Here is a 23,932-nt window from a genome sequence, read left to right on the forward strand (position 1 = left end):
TTATCGGAAGATGTGATTTATTTAAAGTAATATAATAATAATTATAACATTATTTTTAATATAAAAATGCAATTATATGTTAATATATAAATAAGTTCATTATTAATTATAGTTTATAGGCTTGTCGCATCATTAAGTCGAAATATGCATCTTGATCAATTGAAGCGCTAATGCCAGTGTAATAATTATAAAATTCCTCTTTGGTAACCTAAAACATAATAAAGAATTACATTAATTTTTATATGTTTAAAGTACCCTATTATTTTAAATATATAGTAGCTGTTCATTACAAGGGTCTTATAAATATATTATTGTTATTAAAAGTAAGTTATAAATGCCAGCTTCTTACTGAAAATGTTTCATAGTAGCAACTTATTTTTACAAATGCAAAATGCACCTAATTGATAGTTGGAAGAAAAACCCATTTTAAAAACAAAGGAATTACTTTACTCTTTTTTTTTTATTTGTCCAGACTTTTTGTAATTTTTGAAATTCTAAAATTAAGCAAAACAAAATTTTGTAAATAAATATTGGAGTTCTTAAATTTGAAATTATTCTATATAAATTTCAATTTATATCAATTGTGCGAAAACAAGGTTACTTTTAAAACTTTTTAAGTTTTTTAAAATAGTAGGAAAAAAAAAAATATATTAGTCATAAAGTCATTATGCAATCAATAGCTCATTAAGCGACTGCATTTATTTCCATCACTCACATGGACATACGCACCTACAAAACAAATTATATCTACATTTTGAAATACCCAAATATAAATGTGCATGTTTAGTTTGAATGTCTGTATTGACATTTTTAATAATTTATGAATACGTTTGTTGTTAAGATAAAAAGTTTAAGCGGAAAATGACCTTGCTTTTCCAATTCCTTTTGAATCGATGGTTTAAAGGCACATACTTTGTCCATGGACAAAATCATGAATCTATACATGTTTGCATCTATACAGTGAATCGCGTGCTAATCATTAGCCGTTCTACGAGATTAATATTGATGTCATGATAGCATTTAATGGAATTTCCATAAATTGCACGGGCAATTAATATTGAAATTATTATGAACTTTATTTTCTCGAGAAGTTGAAGCATAAAATCGGAATCAAAGGAAAAACCATCTAAACGTTAAACTGCCTTTAAAAATTTTGACTAGATTCCCAATAATTCTATCAGGAACATTAGGTACCTGAGTCAACTTGTCTTCTCCATCGAGGGGGACAAAAAATGAAGTGAAAGGGATTTATCCATGATGCTCTGTGGCAGCTGTCAAGGAGTATTATCTACCCTTACTGTAATATTTCCCACAGCATTAGTCTAATATACATAGCGATCTTTCTAAAATAGACTTTGTTTTTGCTTTTTGATTTAGCAAACATTTAAAAAGATAATAATAATTTATTGAAATTTACAACAGCAACAATTGTTGCAACAAGTAAATGTCGTACATGACAACACAATGTCAGGATTATTTGAGTGGAGATGGCACCCAGTGGTGTCCACTACATTGTCATGAAAATTAGCAAACATTACCATTACCCTGCAAATGTTTGTTTGAATCTATCCTGACATTTAAAGCCAATGTGTGGGTAATATTGTATTTTTTTGGCTACAGAGGCTGCAAAAAACATTTTTTTAAATCCTTTAGCTACATTTGAAACGTATATCATAGGGACTTTATCATTTTTTTACCTTTTATTTTGCATTTATTTGCAACTATTTTAAAGATTAATTTTCCCATTCAACTTTGTTAGAAGCTTCTTTAATTCATAAAAAAAAGGCTCTTGGTATGTTACGACTCTCAAGATTTTTTTCAGAGCTTTCATAGTTTTTAATCACATTATAATATGATTAAGTTGTTTGACCCAGATAGTCGTCACAAATTCTTGTTTTTGTAACACTTGATTAAAGTATTGTATTTAATAAGTCACAATAACAACTTCTTTTAAAGTAGAAAATTAGATTAGACATAAAATTAACGTTCTTTAATTGTAAACAGAAGTAGGTACATGTCTGATGAAGATCCTCAATCAAATCAAAGTGCCAGTAAATGAAGTTTTTATTGAAGAAGAACAAATACTACAAAAGTTTTGGTGCATCTTCAAGATAAATAATAGGCAAAGACCGGTAGGTTATTTCAGTTCTAGTTTAGTGTTCTATAATTCTACTCTAGATCCTCCTGAATTATTTAATCATAGAAGGTAAAGAATAGTTTTTAGAAGCGATTAATGGTTGATTACAAAAATTGTGGTTTTATTAGTATTGGATCTAGTACGAAGAGCGTGTTGCTAAATGAGAATTTGCCACGCATTAAAGTCATCACGCAATGCTGAATAAAAACAATTTGATCTAAATCAATCGTTTGCTCTTTTTGAAAACGAAGAACTTTATTTTATTCTATCTTAATTTTAAATATATTTATCTGCAACAGAACTTGATTGCTTTTAAAAAATAAACTAGTACCTTTCCATCGGCGTGATCATCTTCAAAGTTAGCTAAGAATTTGTTCAATATCTGATCTTCGGTTTCTTCCCCACTAAGATATTTAGGATGAGATTTTACTGAGTACACTCCACGCAGATCATCAACAGTAATAACACCATCCTGAGTTTTATCTAACTTATCGAATGCTTCTTGAATTACCTTCTTTCTAGCTGCAGACAGTGGTGGCTGATAAATTTAGAGAAAAATTGCATATTATATATTATAGAGGTTTAACTATAGTGACTTTGATCATCAAAGAAGTCTGATCTTTTCTATAATACAACTCAGATAGCCTTTAAATAAAAAATAAAGTAAAATAAAACTCCTTTATTATTACTGAACGGCTTTTTATTAATCCTCAGATTAGTTTGATCATTATCGGATCCTTCTTTTCTCCGTCGCTATCAACGAACAAGGAAGCGTCAAGAATAGGCAGCTGCTTTTAGACTTTTAGATCAATGTCTTAAGTGCAGTGATATCCAAGTTTACTCCTAAAGATCATGTCGAATGTTAAAATTGACACATCTTCTTAAGGAGCCATGCTAAGGGGTACGAGAATCATTTCTGATCATTATCAATGGAACCATGTTTCCTTTAGCCGTGAATCTTGTTACGATCTACGGTGAAATGATCGAAGATCAGCGGTGAGAAGATTCAGGTTAGGAGGCGCTATTCAGAGTTCCGTTTAAGAGTTCCCCGAGGTCCTGATTGCGTTTCAATAGGTGTTAATAGATGAGTGCTGAAAAAATTGGGGTATAAGTCTCCTCTAATTTTTATCCAAGTATGACTCAGTGGTCATCGGTACGTGGAAGAGATCTTAAATCTAGTTTTTGATCCTATTGTTGTAAGAAAATACTTGTGCATCTTCCAATGGGTGTTTGACCTATTGTTATAAGAATACGTAAAAATTTTGCTTAGAACTCGATGGAACGTAGTATATGATAACTACACATACATCGACAGCATCACATGTATATTGACATGTATGTGATAAGTAAAGTCCCCCTGTAACATTCCTTTTTTTGGGTAGTGCAATTTTTTGGCCTTCAGTTTGCAATGGCTATTGGAAACACAGCTCTATTTTTTTTAGTTTTTGGTAAGCCTAGAGGCAGATTTGGAACTAACAGGACTCTTAAGTATTGAAAACCGTAAACCCCTGACTACCTTTCTTTCCACAGCAGAAGTTGAGCTTTTCTACACTTTACTTTTACTTTTAACTAGATATTTTTGGATCTAATCCTTATCTTATTGACAAGAACATAATTTAGGGAGAATTCGTTAGTAGAAGTCGAACTCTGAAATTATTTAATAAAGCACAAGCGTTACAAACTAAGTAAATAAACGGAAAGGATAACAAGACTAAATACTGAAACATCTAGTGAAAATAATCATCTTCCTCAAAAATATGCTGAAAATCAGACACCGAAAAATAATTAAAAAGTTAAACACAATCAGACATTTACACCTTTAGCGAAATCATTTTTTTTATTAGATAGAAAAATTCTTTGTAATTATGAAGGGAACTTGAACTAGGCGAGTGTGCAGCTAGTTTGTCAACAAACAAAAACGTAAACAAATATCTTCCATACCTGAAGCCAATTGACTAAACCTTCTTGCATACCTTCCAGGTTATTGGAATAGATTAAGCTAGATTTGTAAGGTGAAGGACAAAATGTTTGATTGAATTTGTTTACCTTCACGTTGAACCATGAACTAATTGTGGGATTGGAATCGGATCGATCCTTCGAAAGAGAGATAATGAGAAGGTGGAACAACTAGAAAAGGCAGAACTCGTTTGGGCACTTAGGTATCATTCCATCAAAGCTCTGATATTGAAGGGCTTGTATCCCAATGACTATTAAAAGAAGTTCGATTTTTTTCTGTTGGATCGATACATTTATTTCTTTTGCATTAACCCACTTCTATTTAGCTGACCAAAACTTGTCGAATGAAACATGTAAAAAAAGAATTTACAAGTATTTTCAAGTATACGAATTTCTTCTACTGTCTTCAAATTTGAAATGTTTTAATTCAAAATAAAGAAAAGAAGAGAATGTGAGTTATAAGAGTATCCCAATTATATGAATCATTTTAAAGGAACTTCGTAACCTAAATTATTGAAATTTTGCTAATCTTTCTCATGTCTTTTCTTGACTAAGATATAAATCTCCGTGCTATAGCAGCCAATAAGTGCTAAATACTGTGAAATTGTAAACTATAATTATAAGTAGCTTACCCTAACAGCGATTAACATCTCATCTAAAGAAATACTGCCAGAATTGTCTGCATCGAATTGATCGAAAAGTGATTTCATTGCGTTGTCATCCAACTCTAGGCCAGCTTCTCCAACTCCTTTAGAAAATTCTTCTAAATTAAGAGATTTATTTCCATCATCATCCATACGGCGGAATACCCTACATTGAAAGGTATATACTGGAAAAGGAGAAAACTCAAATGGCCCCGTATAAAATAAAAGGGAACGAAATAAAAGATTAAAGAAAAATTAATTTAATAAAATTAATTTCTAGTTAATACTTTTATATTTAAGCGATATATCCGTCACACAATTTATCTTACCTTCCTAATTCTAATATTCCGGATGTACCTCTGGCAAGACATAATAGACGAAATTTTTCTAGAGGATCTGTTGTAATTACCGCTTGTCTCTTGCATTTGTTCATCATTTCTGCTTCCTGTCTGGTACCAGCTGATTGTGGCCTCATTTTGGGTTTCGTTTCTATAAAAGATACATAAAGAATATGTTTTTTTAGAAGATAAATTAATTTTATGGGAGAGAACACTTTTTCAGCGAACTGCAAAGAATCACAACATACTAAGCAAAACACTAAGCTAGAAGATCGTTTAATCGGCTGCTGATACATGTAAAAGTAGAAAAATTATGTTATACAATTATAATTACTTTTCCTCAAGCATGTTTAATAATTTTCTATGAAACTAAGAACTTTCTAATTTTTGTCAATAATTATAATCAATCATTTTCTTATCATAACGTATATACTATTTCTTTATTCAGCATACTTTCATCCCTTCAAGTTGTATGAATTTTTATTTCAACCTAGCTGAATGCTAGCAACGTCTGTGTGCACATTTTTGTGGCAACTTGAATATAACCGGTCTTTAGAGTACTTGGAAGTAGGAGGAAACAGCCTTTTCCTTTAATCGAATTCCCAAGGAAATGTGGCGAAAATGCGGAGAATTTATTGGTTATAACTTTTTAATGGTCAAACATTTGAACCATTTTTGAAAAAGTAAAGATGATGGTTTTATGATGAAGTGGGAGATTTGCCGTGTCTGTTGAATATTAAAGCAGAGCAAATATGCTTCTTTGAGGACACCTGCAAGTTTAGAAACTATAGAAGAAAAGGAAGTGCCTTCGACGACTAGGAAGTAGAAGGAAGGATGCCTTTAAGATCCAAATCCCAAGGTGTCAGACTTGGTCAAACGCTTAAGAAATGTCACAAAAAAGCCGCTGGGCAGTACTGCTTCTGCTCAAGGGAGTAAACGATGGTGTCTACAACTCTATGGGCCTGGTAAATAGTAGATTGCGGAAGCTTAATTGGTGGCTAGGGATAATATGGAGTGGAGCCTCAACCACCACGATCCTTCATTCTGTTCTCATCTTCACCAACTTACATACAGCTGTTTAAAAATTCCCCTCTTATTCGCTCATCCTGAGTGACCTATTAACAACACGATCAGGATTTTGTTTCTTTTCATTGTGACAAGATGCCCTATTAAGCTACTACGCTTTCTAGAGAGTTGCATTATGTTTTACAACAAATAATAGATTTCCCTCCTTTCAACCAAGGTACAAACACTTCAAGAGAAAGCGTTTGACATTTAATTATTATTGATGATTTAAAGATGTCACCCTGCGCCCTTGAATTAATTCAAATCAATTTTTTAAAAACTTAGTCAAATGATATGTTATAGATATGATTAAACATTTTATCTAATAAAAAAAAATATATAATAATATGTCCACGTTATGTAGTAGAAAGGAAACGAATGTTTGACGACATATACAGGTATTTAGATGCACCATTTCGCTACGAAGACATAATATTCTCCACCAACATTTATATGCTTAAATCTGTAGCAGAGCTAGCAAAGAAATATGAATGAATTTAAAAGTTTTAGCCGATTAGAATGAATGGAAGAAAATGATTACGTGATTTTAATTTCGGTTAAGCTATAAGGATGGCAGGAATAGTATGACAGTACTGATCCATCCATTAGTTGTAGTTTATATAAACAGTTGTATATAGTAGAGGGATGAATGTGTGAAGCGAATGTATTTATAAGTAAGAATGGAGAGTGAGTGATATTCTAGTGATAAGCACCTAGACGATGATACTGGCTGTATGGCGAAAGCCAATGCCAAAAAAAAATAAAATCACAATTTTGTTCACTTTCACTGACTTCATCATGAGAGATCCCGAGTTTCCTGAAATTTTCATTTGCTTTTGGGTGTGTCAACCATTTCACCATCATCACAAAAGCAGAAAATCAGAGAATATTTAGATTTCACATTTCGTTTTCCCAGTGGACACTAGATATTTTGGATCATCAGAATAGTTTGATTCATTAATAGTTTCTTCTTTTTTTTATGATGCACTTTTGCGATTTATTCGAGAAAAATGACTCGAACGATTCCCTTTAAAACTAATGTATTCACTACCGCAAGTTCTTTCACTTTCTTTGAAATACCCAGAGAATTGTCGTTCAATGTGTTGTTCTAGAGCTTTAAGAATCATATTTTATTAGATGTTTGTTTTTAATACATTTTACACTTCTAAATCTTGAGCAACATTAGTAACATTCAAAGATACCAAATTTTCAAAAAAGTCAGCTGTCCTAAAGTGCCTCCTTGATGGACAATCTTTTCATTGTTTGCGATTTACTAACAAAAATGGCTCCAAACGATGTTTATTTTTTTTTTTACCCTGAATTTATGTAGATCTCTCACATTTATCACCTAAAACATTTTATTAGAAAACATAATAACGTAACAGTTTCCACCTAGTAGATATTTTAAGTATGATGAGAAGTTATGTGTACCAACTACGTTTTTTGGAACCTCCATTAAAGAAACAATTTTCACTAAAAACAAAATGTATTCACTAAGTTTAAAAAACTATTTCTCAGATATTTGCACTAGACCTAAAACGAAAGTTTTCTGCCTAGAAAAACAAAATAAGATTACTTCACCAGAAGAGAAAAACAAGTTTATAGGGAGAAAAACTGGCAGCAGTGAATAAAGGGGATAGGGTGATTTATCCCTTTAGAAATTTCCAGGCGCCACTAAATCTAGGCCGAGGCCAAGGCTATCGCAGCCATATTATCCATGTGCCAAATTTATATTTCTTTAACAAAATAAAATAAATCTGTTATTTATAAGTATAATTTTTTTTTTCCAAAAGTCATGTACCGTTGACAGATTTTTGAAAAATTGAACTACTGATGAGAATATAATATTTAGTGATTAGACGATCTTACGATTATTATAAAACATTTAAGTCATCATTATTATTATTTTAACTTCCTTTAATTAAACAAAATCTCGAGTCTATAGTAAAAGCAGTAGGTTTTTTTTAACTGACTACAATCAGTGCTTTAGCGCCAAGGGTCATTATTTTATTCTGTCAGATATTCGAAACTCAGTTTTACCCGATATCCACGTTTTGAAGTTCTCTGAGTCAAGACAAGTTTTTGTGGAAAAATGATTTGTTTGTTACTGGATAAATATAATGTAAATTGTATTCTTAAAAGATAATTGAAAGAAAAGTAATTACATTAACAATTTTTGTCGTTTTGCGAGGCAGAAGTAAGCCGTAATACAAGAAGTAATCGATTAGGAGGCGGTAATTGTTATCTGTTGAAAGCACCAAGCAAGCGAAAAACAGTACTTCTTCACCAACAGTCTTCTCTTAGAGCAAAGCAGCAGGATTCATGGCGGCAGATGAAACAAAGAACCCTTCAAGGTAAAGACATTGATTCGCAAAAGTAGGGAAGAAAAAAGAAGCTAGACGAAATGTCTTCAGCGATCTGATACTGTACAGTAAATCACGGATGATTTTAACGGCTGAGAAATAATTGTCCAAACTAAATTAAGTTTTGAAGAAAGAAAGTTTATGCTATAGTACTACTGGAAGAGGAGAAAAGCGCCTTAAAATTGCCAGACGAATAATTTGGAGCGATGAGGATACATTTAAATTAAAAGTTCCAGTTAATTGCCCCAATTGTGCATATTTGAAAACTCATATATGTGTATTTACCAGAAGTGACGATGTGAGGAAGCTTGTCAGCGCAAGGAATAATTGGTGCCACCGTATTTTTGGATCCTGTTAGGGTTAAATTTTTTGGGGGAATGTACAAGTATTTTTAAATTTCGGTAATGAGAGAGCAGATAGTGCTTTACCACATTTTCACAATTATTAATGAGTCCATCTTAATGAGAACCTGAATGAAGAATACCCACCGCGATCAGATCACACCACTGGGTATTTTTTTGGTTTATTCTTAAGAATGATGCATATCAAATAATACCAGCCACCGTTGATGAATTGAAAGTAGCTATCGAAAGTAAATATGCTGAAATTCCAAGTTGTAATTGTAAACGATTCCAGAGCTTCACGATACCGACGCTGTTTATATCGGAACTGGACAGCAATTTTAAAACTTTCTTTCTTCAAATTTATTTTTGGATCAGGCAGTTATATCTCAAATGAAAAATCTGCAACAAAAATAAAATGTAGCGTTTTTGACAACGGATAAATTGTGATAATAGCATTTATTAGCAACAGTTAGGTAATTTTGTGTATTACTCATAGTTCTTAGTAATTTGCGTTATTATTTATCACTAAGAGAATTCTAGAGAGACCTGAACTATTAGTTTGTTGGCTTTTAGAAGTCGCTCTATTCTTTAATAAATTGTAAGTGTTGAAATATTTAAATCCCATTTTCACTGGTTCTATTGTTGATAAAAGTCAGTAACTGTTTTATTTTGTGCCCAAAACCAACGTACATTTCTGTTACCAGTTATTTTTAATGATAAGGTCAAGGTAATCGTTGACTTAAATCGTCAATTGTATTAATAATAATAATAATCAAAATTACCGTGAGTGTTATCAATTTTTTAACAGAACGTTTTCTGTTCTTGTTAACATATTATTGTTTCTGACAGGAGAGAGCCTGGGAAATCAACAAGTACAACTAACGTTCACAAACACACATCTTGATTGTTAGTAGAAAGGTTCAATCTTTGAAGGGAAATTTCTGTTATCCATAAACAAAATAATTATCACCAGAATTAATTTAATTTTAGAATTTCGCCTTATATGTACAAATTTCTTACGAAATAATAAGTTTTTTAATTTATAATTTACACCGTTTACATAAATAGTACCAAAATTTACTTTATGTTAAAGGTAAGTAAACAGATTGAAAATTAGGTTAATATCGTTGTTTTTATTTGTCACAGTACGCAGGGGCGGCTCTAGCTCGTGTAGCGCCCGTGTGCAATGAAACCCTGGCGCCCCCTAGGCCTGACCCCCCCCCCCCCCGGCTATAACTATTAACTAAGTTATCGCGTTTGATAACTGCCGCCACCGCGCTGGCTGGCCGCTTCTGCCATATCATTGTTGTACCATGATGGTCCAAGACGATGCTCTTAGCTGCCTCAGGGAGCGCCGCGGCGCCCCCTGAGACGGCGGCGCCCGTGTGCATTGCACACCCTGCACTATAGGTTAAGCCGCCCCTGACAGTACGCAATTTATTGTCTCTCAAACCAGTTTCGGACATGATTTCTTTAAATTCTCCACATCAAACTGATATAACTACCTCTGATGATTAGTCTGAACTAAGTCTGAAATTTGTTGGGTTAAAATAAACATGCGTGATACAACAAAATCAACGATAAGTAAGTAGATGCTTAAAGTGTCATTAAAAAGAGAGCGACTCTCTATTAGCTTAATACATGTGGGGGTTTGAACAATATTGGAACCAAATATTCGTCTAGCAGAGATTTTTGAAAGAGTAACATGGAATCGGAATTTGGTACCGTGGGCAGAATGAGATAAAGAATCATTTCTCAAATAGTGCTAAAAATTCCAATAATCGCAAACTTTTTTTAAACTATTATTATAATTTAATTCTTGAGGATTAATTCTTAGGACATTCTTATGTATTGTAAAATTGAAAAGCTCGTTGAATTACGAAGTAAATATTGGTATCTCTTGAATAGGAGATTCAAATTGAGTTTATTTTAATCTCAATTCGAAAAACGTTATGAGATTTATCTTGAACTACACGAGCCAAGAATTTTTTTATTGTTTGATAAACGTGACGAATTTTCTAAAAGTGAAAAATACGAGCAAGTTTTCAAAAGCCTGTGATGATAACCATCGAGATAAGCCAAATTGAATTTGGGATGTAACATTACCAATGAGAATTAAAACTATTTGCTTACACGATTTCAACTTTTCAACAAAAAAAAAGCTGACCGAAATGTTTTTAGGAAGATTTCTATTTAAGAACAAGCAATGTGCTACTGTGTTGACCTGTTTACTTTAAATTACAGCTGAATACTTTTAAACAGTGAAAGTGTTCTTCTTGTCTATATTTCACTCCCCAAATTAACAATAGTGTTGCATGTCAGAAGTAAATCACTTAAAATTGGTGAAGAGTTTGGAGGCTATGTCTAGCTATTTGGAGATCGTAATGGACTTGAATTAAACTTAAGTTTGAAGTATTCTTTTTGAAATTAGCAAAATTAATCTACTAAAAAGTTAAAACAACAAAACAAATATTGATAACTTTCTAATAAAAAAGCAATCAGAAGTTATTATTATTTTTTTTAAACATTCAAAAAGCAATATTTATTTTTCAAAAGTAACTAATAATAATTAATAAAATAACTAGTAATAACTTCGATGAGGAAGCTTAATAGTGTAAAAATCGAAATATTAGCTAATTAACATCTTAGGCCAAAAAAACAAAACAAATAAAACAAAAATTAATTGAAATTGTTGCAGTTTCAAAAAATAGAGAGTTCTATTATAAAACAAAAAATTATAGCAGCAAAGTTTTCTGGAAACAAAATGCGAGACTGATATTCAGCTTAGTTGTCTTTTAAATTTAAGAAATAATTGAATATTTTCATTAGAGCCCCTGGAATAATTTTTATACTTATTTAAATAAATATAAACGATAAGCTCAGACATTATACAATTTAAATAAAACTAAATGTAGCGGTATTTTAAGAAAGGTGACTTTACGTATACTTTTCAACAATGGTTGGATTTAATATCACATTTTTAGTTTTGAAGACAAGATAAAATCCGTTTATCATATTGATAAATTTGGAATTTAAGAAGCTAAACACTGTAAAATACCTTTTATTTCCACCTTTACATTTTTTTTTAAAGAGGACGGAAAATGCATTGTTTATTTAATGACGTAAATATATTCTATTAAAAAAGCTGTAGGTAATGTTTTGAAGCAAGTTGAATTTAATAAAAAAAAGAAAAATTGTAGCAAATGATCCGAACTGTAATTGAAGAAAGTGAGACGAAAGAACTAGATGGAAATGTTCGTGAAAGAACCGAAGGAAATAAATTTTGTAAATGCACAGAATATCTCCAAAGTTTTCTACGGAAGTATTGAAAGCCAATTACAGAATAATAATAAGATGTAGATCAGCTTTTATTAATATTTAAAATTTCAATCTTCATTGCAAGCATTCTACGTATATCCGTAATTAAATAAAAAAACTTTTCAAATTCAAAAATTAACTCATAGCGAAATTAAAAGTGAACCCAAAAACAAAAAGCAGAAAAAATCATTTTCGGTAAGTGCAATTCATCTAAATTTATTCCGACTACCCTTAGAAGTTTGCTTTTTACCCTTACTTGTAAACATTCAAAACATCAAGTCACTGCTTTAAGCTAAACGTAGGAAATAAAAATAAATACATAAAGTACACTAAAATGTCTAACTTACATGACTCTACTTTACTGAAGCTCAATTTGAAATGGACAAACTTGTTCAATCGTAGTGTCACTTAACGATGTGTTCCGATAACTGTCGATCTTTTACGACCCAAGGGATGGCTTACTTACCTTTTAGCTAAATTGCCTCTAATTTGTCTATTGACAAACAACAAATAGATCATTTTTAATTTTACAGATAAAGGTGTGTTACGTTTTGTTCTTGTTGTGCAATAGCCGTATCAAAACGATCATATAACAATAATAAAGGACTACGGAGTTATTTGAACAATACCAATAAAATATCTGATGAAATTTCTGCCATCAATTAATCGCTAACAAGATTAAAAATAATGCGCATGGCCATGACTCCAGGGGATGCAGTGCACCCTAGGTTAGATCCCAGAATTTTGGAGGCCCACAAAAAAGTGAGATTTATTTAACAGTAATCAATTACATTTTTAACTAGATGTGATTACAAAAAAAAATAAATCATAAATTAGTAAATAAAAACTTGAAAGAATGGCAATAAGTGTCTAAAAATATGTAAAAATAAAATTGGCTTTTCTTAAGCTCATTTCTGCTACTGAAACACCTACACGAAACACTACTGTTTGAAACTCTTCCCTCCAAAAAAAAAAAAGTTGCTCACTCCCCAATTTCAGGGCGAGATAAGAAGCACCATTTCACTAATTGTATGATATTTCCATTACTAAGCAACATGAGTGAAAACATGTTACACAAGAAAGCTTGTGGTTCTCAGATAAAGATCGAGGCATCGCTCTTGTTTGAAATTCTTTACATGCAAAATGATTTTTTGAAGGTGGTTTGGAACAGCTTTAAAAGTTCTTTTATTCCAGAAAGCCAACATACATTTAAGGTAATATGTATTTGTATTATAACACAAGTTTGAAGATAACCTCAAGAATTATCAGAAAAAGTTGGTATATCCACTTTTTTTTATACATTTTATTGTGTATTTACGCAGCTAAACTTATTAATACGCAGTGGAAATTTTAATAAGAAATGCTACATTAATTATAATAATTCTCGCTACTATCACGGGCATTGTTTGATTTTTTTTTTTGTGGTTTACCAAAACCACAACCAACGTGATAAGTGATTTTTTTTATTTTAATATAACTTTGAGGCCTTCAAAAACGATTCTGCAGCCAACTTTCTCGAACAAGCTAAAGCTGATTTCTGCAACTTACCTTAATTCACTAGTAAACTACCCACTTAAAAGGCTTTATAAAATTATAACATTTGTCTAAAAACTTGACACCCAAAAAGAAAATCTGAATGCGTAACTGAACTGAACGACCCCGATACACAAACTCTGCAATGTTAGCAGATATTTCAAGTTCTATCTACGCTTTCACAATATTATCGAATTTATATTATATTATAATATTATAATACATGTTATCGAAAGCTAAAATAAATTGAAATAAGTTTTAAGAGCTTTAATAATTGGATTGATCTGCATTCCTAAGTTTAGAAACAACATTATTATACTTATGATCTTACCTTGAGAAAACAAATTCAAAATTAGAAAATTATTAGTACCATAAATATCCGCTATCTACTTCATACTTTTCAAATTGACAATAATTGCTGATATTTACTTACTTATTTCCTTACCATTTGTTGATGGCCTCCCTGGCAAACACACATGAGTTTTATGAATATACATCATGCAAAACTTTATGAATAAATCATTTATCAAAGAACAAAAATAGGAAGTAAAAATTTTATCACATGAATTTAATATCTACATATGTTTATCGCTATTTTATTATTGTGTAATTTTAACGCGTGTGATTAAAAAAAAAAAAACTGCTTTTGGAACAAACTGGCTTTATGTTAATATGAAAGAACTGTTTAGACCGTTTAATTCAAATAAATAATTAAATTTGTATTAGATGAAACACTTGTTATTTAACTTAATAAAAAATACGTTAAATGTAAGAATCACTTAACTGGTTCTTAGTCTAATGCTTTCATAAAAAGTACAGTTATGCCTAATTTTTCAGTCGTGCTTTACCTCCGAACCACCAATTACGTTTCATGTACGAAAGCGACTAGCAAATGTATTTTACTACAAAGTTCTCACATTAAACATTAAATAAAATGCAAGGGCCTAGATCGGGAATTGAACCTAGTACCGCAATACAAATTAACTTTTGCTCACTTCACATCGTTCTAAATGAATTGGTAGGTTACATCTTTTACCGTCTCTTCCAGCAATTTTTCTTCTATCTATTATTTCCTTTCAAAATGAAATGGAGTTCTCGTTGAAGGCAGACAAAGAAAGGATATTGTAAAAGAAAAAAAAATCAGCTCTGAAATAGGTTGTGAAAATGGAAGTGAATTAATCTTAATTAATTTATTAAATTACAAAACCAAAAAGTATTTCAAGGTGTTTTTATATTTTATTTTGATATGATCACAATTATTTCTGACGTAAAAAGTCACATTTCATTTGGAGGAAATGGTGATAATAGAGGAGATGCGCTTTCTTCCCACTTGGCTAACTAGGTGAAAAGTTAACAATGTAAATAATAATTTAGGATATTTCCTTTACAATTCTGTTTCTTAATCTCAATTATTTATTGTTAAAGAACTCCCATGTTAACCTTGCAATCCAAAAAAGGCTTTAGAGAACTGGCTAAAACCGAATCTAAAACTTCCGAGATTCAGCAATTACAAGAGGAAACAGCTTGTGTTTGAAGTCGCTGAAATACTAATTTGCAGCTTATGTAAACCGTTTTTTTGCAGGGAAAAAAATATTGATTGGGTTCATATTATTGGACAATATCCGTCCACAGCTTGCTTTGTTTTCTTTGATTCAGAACGGTTTTGGAATTGTATCCATTTTTTTTAGGTTTAAATCTTCAAGTTTATATAGAATTATTTAATTCACCATTTAAAGCATTCGTCGAGGCCAATTAATAAGTTCGAAAAATTAGTTTTACACAAAAGTGTCCTCTAGAAAACAAATCCTGTTTAGAAGAGGAATCCTTTGTTTAATCTAGCAATTTTTAGTCAATAATACGTTGTTAAATGTTCAAAGAGTGTGGAAATGCAAAACAAAAAGAGTTGCAAATATCCTATATTATTTTCCTGGTAAATAATGAAATTATAATTATATATGCTTGCATAATTAATACTTTACATATTAGCAATAATATAATAAGATTATTTAGATATTCGTTAGGGTGGGTAACTTTCAAATTTCTCTAATTGAATTTTCATGCTTTCGTAGTTGATTTAATAAATATTTCTACTTGGATAATCCTTTAATAATATCTAATTATTTTTTGGGTCATTTTTTCCGCCCTCTAGTGTTACGTTGTTTAGTTGCCTTTTATATTGCACGATTTTTCTCCCTATTTCATAAATTTTCAAAAAAATAAAGGAAATGAAACAATCGTTTACCGTCGAAATTTATCATTGTTACCTACCGCATCTAAAAAGTACTACTTCTCACATTAACAATATTCTACTATTACATATAAATTTATTAGAGAGCTTATCAACAACACATTTCTCTAATGAAGGTTAAATAAGGTACTTACCTTATTTATTAATTAAGTCATTAGGTACTTAATCTAAAAACAATAAATACATAGTTGCTTTTCTCACTAACAAGATTATGTAATGTAATAGAGCTCTAAACATCAATGTTTGATCTTCAATGCTATGAAACCCAGAGTTGTGCTGATAGTGGATCTGTTCCGCACTAATCCCTAACTTTATACAAAACAGTATTTAGTGTTGGTGATGAAGAAGTGAGAGGTCACTTATAAACGAACATCTTTGAAGGAATTCTATGATCAAAAATAATATTCTATGGAAGAATTGAAGAAATTACAGATTAAACTACACTACTATAGGTTTACCTGCAATTTTTTACTCTTGGTAGACTGGAGCAAAAGCAACATCAGAACAAAAGAAGCAGCTAAGAACTATTTAACAGAAAAGTTTCGTTCTAACTAAATAAATCAGTCTAAGAAAATACAGAGGTCTACATTTTAACTTGAGTATTTTGTGTTCATAATGTTTATTTATTTACAAGGTGTGGGCAAATAAACCAACTCCTATTATAACTAAAATCATTGCTTTAAGTAAGATATAAAAATAAGAAACAATGAATCTTAAACAATTATACTAAATAATAGATTTATTGAAAAAAAAAACAAAGAACGTAAAACAGATTAAACAACACTAAAGATGAAATAGCAATAATTAATAAATGCCTAAGGAAATTAAACGATTAAAAAAAAATAATTCAACTTTAATTCAGCGAAAAGACAAAATAAAGTGGAAACCATTCGTACTGAAGTGGCATATTTAAGGTTGCTTGTTATGAAGCTGTATTAGAGAAGTTTAATATCTTGAAAGAGTATAACCGTTATTACAATGGGCAATTACTGCGTTATGCTTCATAAATCTTGGCTCCAAATTACCATTTTCATCTTCATAAGAGACTGGATATATTTGTTGAATAAGTTGCTTAAATACAAAAATAAAGTTACAATATTTAGGACGGATCTATTTGAAATTTTCTGAGCAAGTTCTCATAAATGTTTTATTTTATTTTTGTGTAAAGCGATACGAGATAAATAATTTTATTCTGTTTTACTTATAAGTATTTTTTGGGGGAAAAAAACATTTCTTTAATCTTTGAATATCATTTTGAAATTCTTGAAACAAAATTTAAACAAAAGCACTATAGTGATAGTGTAACTATTTTTTTTCTCCATACGTATTGGAGAAACAGAAAAGACTGCTAAAAACTATGTAAATCTTGAGATTTACACTTACTGTCAAGCGGTTTTCTTTGAACTTAGAATTTTAGAAGTTTCATTCTCCACAAAAATGTGCCCGCTGTCAGAACACAGTAGAAGTTAAATTATTTTCTCTAAACTGATGAATGATCAACACTTTTCATGATGGATGAAAAAACTAAGCCGATGAGAAACAAAAACAAACGTGCTTAAGCGGATAAAGTCAACGTAAATATCAAAAGTGGTAAAATCGCACAACGAGGGAAAATGAAACTCAAGTGGGAATCCTTCTTTCAGCTTATAGTGAAGAGTTTACTAATTTTGGCTGAACGTTTCATTTTACAACCATAATCAATCGACTTATTTATTTATTTTCTTTGCTTGGGAAATAAGAAAGAGGTTTTTTTTCATTACTCGGTATTAATTTACAATAATTAAACATTCTTTTAGATTTTTAAATCAATTTTTCCGAATTCTATCATTTTCAACTTATTGACGAGCTTAAAACAATTATAAATATAGTAAAAGACACCTACAAAAAAAGAACAACTTCAAGCTTTTCGCAAATATCAACACTTTTTGAGTAATTATCAAATATTTTTTACTAATTTTTAATTAGCTAGTTATGCACTAAAAACACTTTTATTAAAAGGGAGTATACCTACATAATAATAACTTTCATTAAATTATTTTTGTTTTTGTATAGTATACAATCTAGATTTTTAGACGAGTGGGTTCTATAGATAGAAAACAATGCTGGAAGAAAAATAGGACACTGCGATGCAGAGAAGAGCAAGGCGGACTGTCTTGCAACAAAAGAGCTATGCCACAAAATAAGGTGCAATTATAATATGTGCAATAAGGATTAAAAAAGTGGGGGACCAACTAAAGGAAGCATTAAAGTCTAAAAAATAGAAAGCAGTACTTGAAGCTTTCCCTCTCGTTCCATAAAATGAAGAAGTGAAAGTAGACAGTCTGTGGTGTCAGTTCTCCAAGGTATACCGAACAGTTCAGATCAGTATTTTATATTGAACATAGAAACAAGATTGTGTAAGTTTTATTCTCGATTTCTTCTTTAAATTGAAATTACGCTCTTGAATTTTGAAGTACAGGTAAATTTTTGTATTATTTCTCGTTTTATATTATAGTTTTGAGTCAAATTTTAAAAGAAAAGAATTATCTAGTTTGAAAAATTCATTAGACTTCAATACACAATTCTCATATTTCAGATGGTTATGTTTTTTAAGACTGAGTTACTCTCGACTTAGATTCTTCCAACTGATTTCTTACACTATTCTAGAGGAAAACCCAAACCCCAGAATTTGCAAAAAAAAAAAAAAAAAATCGGAAATTTCCATCTTAATTTTTCTCCACTTTAAGCAGCAGAGCAGAGGGAAGCTTAAAATACTCTAAGAAGAGAATTATTTTAGTTTTAAGGATTTTGATCAAAATCTGCGAGGCGAATCGTAAAAGTGATCACATCACAGCGTATATGGTTTAAGTTTACAGTCATACAATAGCGATTTATTTGTTTAATCCTAGAATATCTATATGATCGTTTTACGCGCTGTTTAGCATCAAAGGATAGGTTGCTGCTGTACGCTTCGCAGGACCAGATCGTCTATTCTACCATCGTGATACAGTCGTCAGACATTCGAGTTGAGATTGTGACACGGCACAGTTGAGCTTATAGGCGTTTTGGCCAGCTAGTAAGCATAAAACAGGCACCACTGGTCTTGATAGATTATTGGAAATAGGAACTTCATGAAACTTCTTTCCGCCTTTTCGCGTAGTAGCTATACTATATGAGATTTCTTAGTAAGTCAGACGAAAGATGTAGCTGAAGTCAAAGAAGTCGTTTGTGGTACGAATGCTACATTTTTTCTATGTCGAATAAGTCTGCCTTATCGTTTCCAATACCCTATGTTATTTGAGGGTCCAATCGTTCTTAATAAACACTAACAGTTTTTTGGGGAGGGGCATTGTGGGTTTATGTTGATTGAATCTGCAAGTATAGTATGCTGAATGTTCCACAAGATCTGAGAAGTGCGGTGTCGACATTCAACATGAAGACACTTTTTTTTTCGGATACCTCATATTTAGACGAAACGACTATCACTCTTAGTTTGATTTCCAAGAGATATTTTCGAATCCTAGTTCGTTTGAATTTCAACATCTTTTAAGTGGACTTTCTCAAGGATTCTTCTGGCAAGTAAGATGACAAAATAAATTAAATTTAACTGACTGCAGTCGCAATTGAGGACTAGTTGAAACAATTGACCTTGCGCAGCGAGGTTTTGAACTAGTTTTAAATCTTAAGGGAACAAATTTACCTAAAAAAAAAAACAAAATTTTTATAATTACAATTTATATACTTGCAAAAATCTCCACCAATGTTGAGCGCGTGGTGCCAGAGATTCTAAGCGCCAATAATTTCAGAAGCTGATTAAAAAAATGTTTCTAACAACAATAGATGTTAATATTAAACAATAAATACAAGAATTAGACAATAAGAGATACATTTTGATACATAACGTTTTATCGTGTCGAATGTTTGAGGTGGTTTACAAAGTAAGGTAGAATAAAATTTTACCCAGATGCATGCATGCAAAATCATCAAATAAAATAGAAAATAATAGAAATGGGCGAAAAGTCATGGAGGATTTTTTTTTTTTAATTATTGTAAGGTCCCTGGCCAAAAGCTTGGCAAAAAAGAAAAAAAATTATGATTGAAATTGACATTCTTTGATTAAAATTAATTAAGTAAGAATGAACAATACTCTATAAAATATAATACCACCAAATTTTATTTCAAATATATTAATTATGGATGTTTATTATTGTTTAAAAAGTCCATAGAGTTACCTTAATTTTTTTTATTTTTAATTTATCCAAAAACCCTATTGTTAACGTCCGTAACGATAATATCCTTTATCTTCCTAAATGTGATGATCGCATAATATTAGTGCAAATCAAGAGAAACACTAGTACAGGCAAAATTGGGAAACGAATGATTAATTAAATACAAAAAATATTCTATACCTAAACATGTTTTCGCTCATTCTAATAAACTGAGGACAGATCCAGGGAGTTCCAAAAAGATTTTTTATAAATGAAAGTAAAAAATTTTGAATTATTTAACCAACCTAAATATCTTTTAATATTTTCATTAATTTTCAATTTTGTTTCTTTACAGGATGGCAGATAACGAAGTTCAACTATCACCGGAATTGGAAAAATTAGCAAAAGCTGATCTGAGAGAAGATGAAACCTTGAGAAAGCAAGTTTTAACGCAAATGAGAGAGTGGTTGGAAAAGAGTTCTGAAATAACCAATTGTAGAACAGGCAGGCACTAAATTCTACTTTACTATTATTTTAATAAAAGTTTAATTTGTATTAAAATTTAAGCAAAAAAAAAAAAATATTTATATATGCTCACTAACAACCTTGAACATAATTATTTCGAGACTATTACAAAATAAAATAAAAAAATAAGAGTCTATTTTGTAGAGAGTACAGGGGAGTTGTACAAATAAATAGGTATTCAAGGACCAAACTATACACAAACAAAAAAATAATAGAACGTTCAGGAATTAGATTTTTACAATTTTGGAAGCCGTAAAAACCTCAAAAATGTTCTAATTTTCTTATAATTAGTTGTAAATCAAAAAAGTAGATATCCTCCACAACTCTAACCAACCTTTTACACGAATTGAAACTAAAGTTTGTTCCATGCGGTCTTAAAGCAGAGAGAGAAAAAAACCTTTATTCTAAATTAATCTCCTTAAAAAAAATCATTGATTCCTTGCATCTTGAGATCTTAAAACACAATTATTTAAAAAAAAATAAAAAATAAGTTTACATACCGATAAGCGCAGTAAAAGAAAAAATTTTCATCTACTCTTCCATTAAAACAGAAAGTAAAAATATATAGAAGGTTAACCCAACAGAAGCAAAAATTAAAGGAGTTTGTGTGGGCGAGATTTATAAGATAATCTAATTTTGGTTATTGAAATTATTGCAATGGCTACTGATTATGTGCACTAATTTGGTGCATCTTCTTCATGATGATCCTCGAGACTTGACGATCTTGAAATTAATTGAATTATTTAAATAATTGTTTTATTTATTCAGAAGTAAAGTGCCTCATTATTTCACCATATTTTTTGTATTTATTATTTCTTTTTTTTCAGATGCTCAATTTCTTTTAAGATTTCTTCGAACTAAAAAATATAGCTTACCATTAGCACAAGAAATGTTAGAAAGGTATCTGGCTATAAGGCAGCTGTATCCTGATTGGTTCAAGAAATTGGATGTTGATGATCCAAAAATGTTAGAATTAATAGACTTAGGGTTGGTTTTCTTTTAAATATAGAGTATTTTATATTATAATCAGGTCAACTCAGTTAAAGCATACACATCTATCAGCTTTCTCTTGCCATAATTAAAAAAGTAATCAAATAATTTATAATTGCAGTTAAGGTAAATTATTAGTTTCGTTTTTGTTTAGATACTGTGTTGCACTGCCAGAAAGAGATGAGTTTGGAAGAAAGGTAATATTTACTTGTACAGGAAAATTTGATGCTAGTAAGTATACCTCAACAGATATGGTAAGAATTCACAGTCTGATTTTGGAATCTTACATGGATGATCATGAAAATCAAATACGAGGTAAAAATACTTTGTTTTTCTAATTTTCAATAGTAGTTTTTTAAGTAAAGACAGCCTGGTGCACAATTTATTTCTTTTAGTGATTCTTTTTGATAGAAAACTAGCCGCTTCGGCCACACTTTATAAAGAATGGTTTATTGACTGTTGACTCAGGCACAGGACATTAAAAATATTGTTGATTTACATAACGAAACTTAGTAAATTTACAAATAATAAAAACGACATTCCAAAAATTAATAAAGGCGTTATCCAACAAAAATACATTTTAGGCTCTGAAGAATATAAATTTCATATAAATTAGTGCAATTAACACTCTCACCTTTAGTAGGAGTGCACCATTTTTCTGTGGACACTTTTTTGACTGAACATTTGGCCAAATTTTAGAGACCATACAAACGAGATTACTTATATAAATATTTAAGGGAAGTTGGAAAGCGTCCTACATTAATAACTAACATAAACCCTTCTTCCTCTCCTCAACGCCGTCATTCCAATTTTACCTAGAAAAGCAGTAAAGTCGTATCTTTTGCCAACATTACTCATGCCTTTGTTTTCAAGTATCCTTAGACGTCTATGTAGATCCTTATTTTCTTCGTAGCTTACTTGCTATTATATAAACATAATACAGGCAATTAGATAACTCCTGATTTTTTGAAAATTATCTATAATTTTACAATTTTTTCATCATTTCTTTAAACTGCCCTATCAGCAAATGGTCCATGAAAGCCTAAGTTTCTGTTTCACTTCATGTACTTTTTAATTTTAACTAAATTGTTTTTAGGATACACACAGATCTATGACGAGAGTGGATTATCGATGAATCATTTAGCAATTTGGTCGTTGACAGATATTAGAAACATAATAAAATGTATCCAGGTTTGAAAAGTTGAAAAAGTTTTTTTGTTAGATTTTTGGAAATAATAATGATCATCTTCTTTTTATTATTTTATTTATTTTAGAATTCAGTCCCAATGAGACATAAAAGTACCCATTTTCTTAATCTACCTACTTCAGCGAATAAGATTTTTGAATTTTTCTTAGCATTGTTAAATGAAAAATTGAAAAACAGAGTTATGGTATGTTTACTAGGTGGTTAATAATGTTAATTTTACATCAGATTATAATAATTAATTTGTCAAAATCTTTCCATTATTCTCAAGTTCAATCCCTACAGGTTCACAAGAGTATAGATGACCTCAAAAAACAAATTAACCCCGACATTTTACCTAAGGAGTACGGTGGTAAAGTTCCTCTGGCAGATATGATTGGTAATTATTATTATTTTTAATATTTACTTTAATTATAAAGATAATTCTTTTTAAAATCAATTTATAGGATATTATTTCATTTGAAAACACATTAATCGAAGATAAATTTAGACTACAAAACACATTTACATTGAAGCAATCACTACATTTTTATTCATTTAATTTTCACATGAGTTTATTGGATATACTCGTATGTTCTTCATAAACTGGACAATTTTAAATTATACAAACTTGCCCTATAGGTCATGTAAAAATTGTTTCATTATTTTTTTGTATTCTATTGCATCACCTATTATCTTCAGGACAATGAGATGAATTTATTCTATACAGATTCTAAGTAAAAAAAGTATTTTTTTTTTTTAATAGAAAACATGAAAAAGGAGCTTAGATCCAGAAAAGAAATTCTTCTATCACTTGACAATATGGAAATAGATTTAACAAAAAAAACAAAACTTGTAGATGATTTGGAAGAATCTGTTTCTGGCGTAGCTGGTTCATTCAGAAAACTAGAAGTTGACTGATGACACATCTCTTGAGCCGATAATTATAGAACTTAATATTTTATACATAATAACGTAATAAATAATTTTACTTACTACATGTTACTAAATATTTTTTAATATATTTATTTTTTTGTAAAAACTTTTGTAGTTTATATAATCTTTAAAAAGGTGGACCCAAAAAGGTGGTGGTTAGTTATT

General features: G+C 30.5%; 2 protein-coding genes across 14 annotated transcripts; one reads left to right on the top strand and one right to left on the bottom strand.

Moving 5' to 3' along the window:
- Positions 1 to 21,204, bottom strand: LOC141455740 (calcyphosin-like protein). Of its 8 annotated transcripts, XM_074131074.1 has the most exons (6): positions 14,144 to 14,278; positions 9,060 to 9,246; positions 5,067 to 5,226; positions 4,726 to 4,903; positions 2,469 to 2,675; positions 1 to 208 (listed from the first exon to the last, which is right to left on the bottom strand). In XM_074131074.1, the coding sequence occupies exons 3-6, from the start codon at positions 5,210 to 5,212 to the stop codon at positions 107 to 109; spliced, it is 633 nt and encodes a 210-aa protein (XP_073987175.1). In that variant the 5' UTR covers positions 5,213 to 5,226; positions 9,060 to 9,246; positions 14,144 to 14,278; the 3' UTR covers positions 1 to 106. The 8 variants fall into 8 exon arrangements, with proteins under 8 accessions (XP_073987175.1, XP_073987172.1, XP_073987171.1 ...); XM_074131071.1 differs by lacking the exons at positions 9,060 to 9,246; positions 14,144 to 14,278 and adding an exon at positions 21,159 to 21,204; XM_074131070.1 differs by lacking the exon at positions 9,060 to 9,246 and having other exon boundaries at positions 14,144 to 14,295.
- On the top strand, positions 12,684 to 23,896 carry LOC141455739 (clavesin-1-like). 6 transcript variants are annotated; one of them, XM_074131061.1, is made up of 9 exons: positions 12,684 to 13,379; positions 17,999 to 18,404; positions 20,489 to 20,637; positions 21,486 to 21,645; positions 21,803 to 21,963; positions 22,745 to 22,839; positions 22,923 to 23,039; positions 23,138 to 23,231; positions 23,598 to 23,896. In XM_074131061.1, exons 3-9 carry the CDS (start codon positions 20,490 to 20,492, stop codon positions 23,750 to 23,752), a joined length of 930 nt encoding a protein of 309 aa, XP_073987162.1. In that variant the 5' UTR covers positions 12,684 to 13,379; positions 17,999 to 18,404; position 20,489; the 3' UTR covers positions 23,753 to 23,896. The 6 variants fall into 6 exon arrangements, with proteins under 6 accessions (XP_073987162.1, XP_073987167.1, XP_073987168.1 ...); XM_074131066.1 differs by lacking the exon at positions 17,999 to 18,404; XM_074131067.1 differs by lacking the exon at positions 17,999 to 18,404 and having other exon boundaries at positions 12,684 to 12,927.
- Positions 23,897 to 23,932: the final 36 nt, after the last annotated feature.

This window comes from Rhodnius prolixus, unplaced genomic scaffold (genome assembly GCF_049639745.1).
Source record: "Rhodnius prolixus isolate KJV_2025 unplaced genomic scaffold, Rpr scaffold_4, whole genome shotgun sequence".
NCBI lineage: Eukaryota > Metazoa > Arthropoda > Insecta > Hemiptera > Reduviidae > Rhodnius > Rhodnius prolixus.

Excerpts from the sequence above, each read along its gene's own strand:
- LOC141455740 (XM_074131068.1), bottom strand. The coding sequence starts at position 7,004 with ATGATGGTGAAATGGTTGACACACCCAAAAGCAAATGAAAATTTCAGG. Across the intron at positions 4,904-5,066 it reads GGAATATTAGAATTAGGAAG|GGTATTCCGCCGTATGGATG; the intron begins GTAAGATAAATT and ends CTTTCAATGTAG. Across the intron at positions 209-2,468 it reads ATGATCACGCCGATGGAAAG|GTTACCAAAGAGGAATTTTA; the intron begins GTACTAGTTTAT and ends ATTATGTTTTAG.
- LOC141455739 (XM_074131061.1), top strand. The coding sequence starts at position 20,490 with ATGGCAGATAACGAAGTTCAACTATCACCGGAATTGGAAAAATTAGCA. Across the intron at positions 21,646-21,802 it reads TTAGAATTAATAGACTTAGG|ATACTGTGTTGCACTGCCAG; the intron begins GTTGGTTTTCTT and ends GTTTTTGTTTAG. Across the intron at positions 23,040-23,137 it reads AATTGAAAAACAGAGTTATG|GTTCACAAGAGTATAGATGA; the intron begins GTATGTTTACTA and ends CAATCCCTACAG.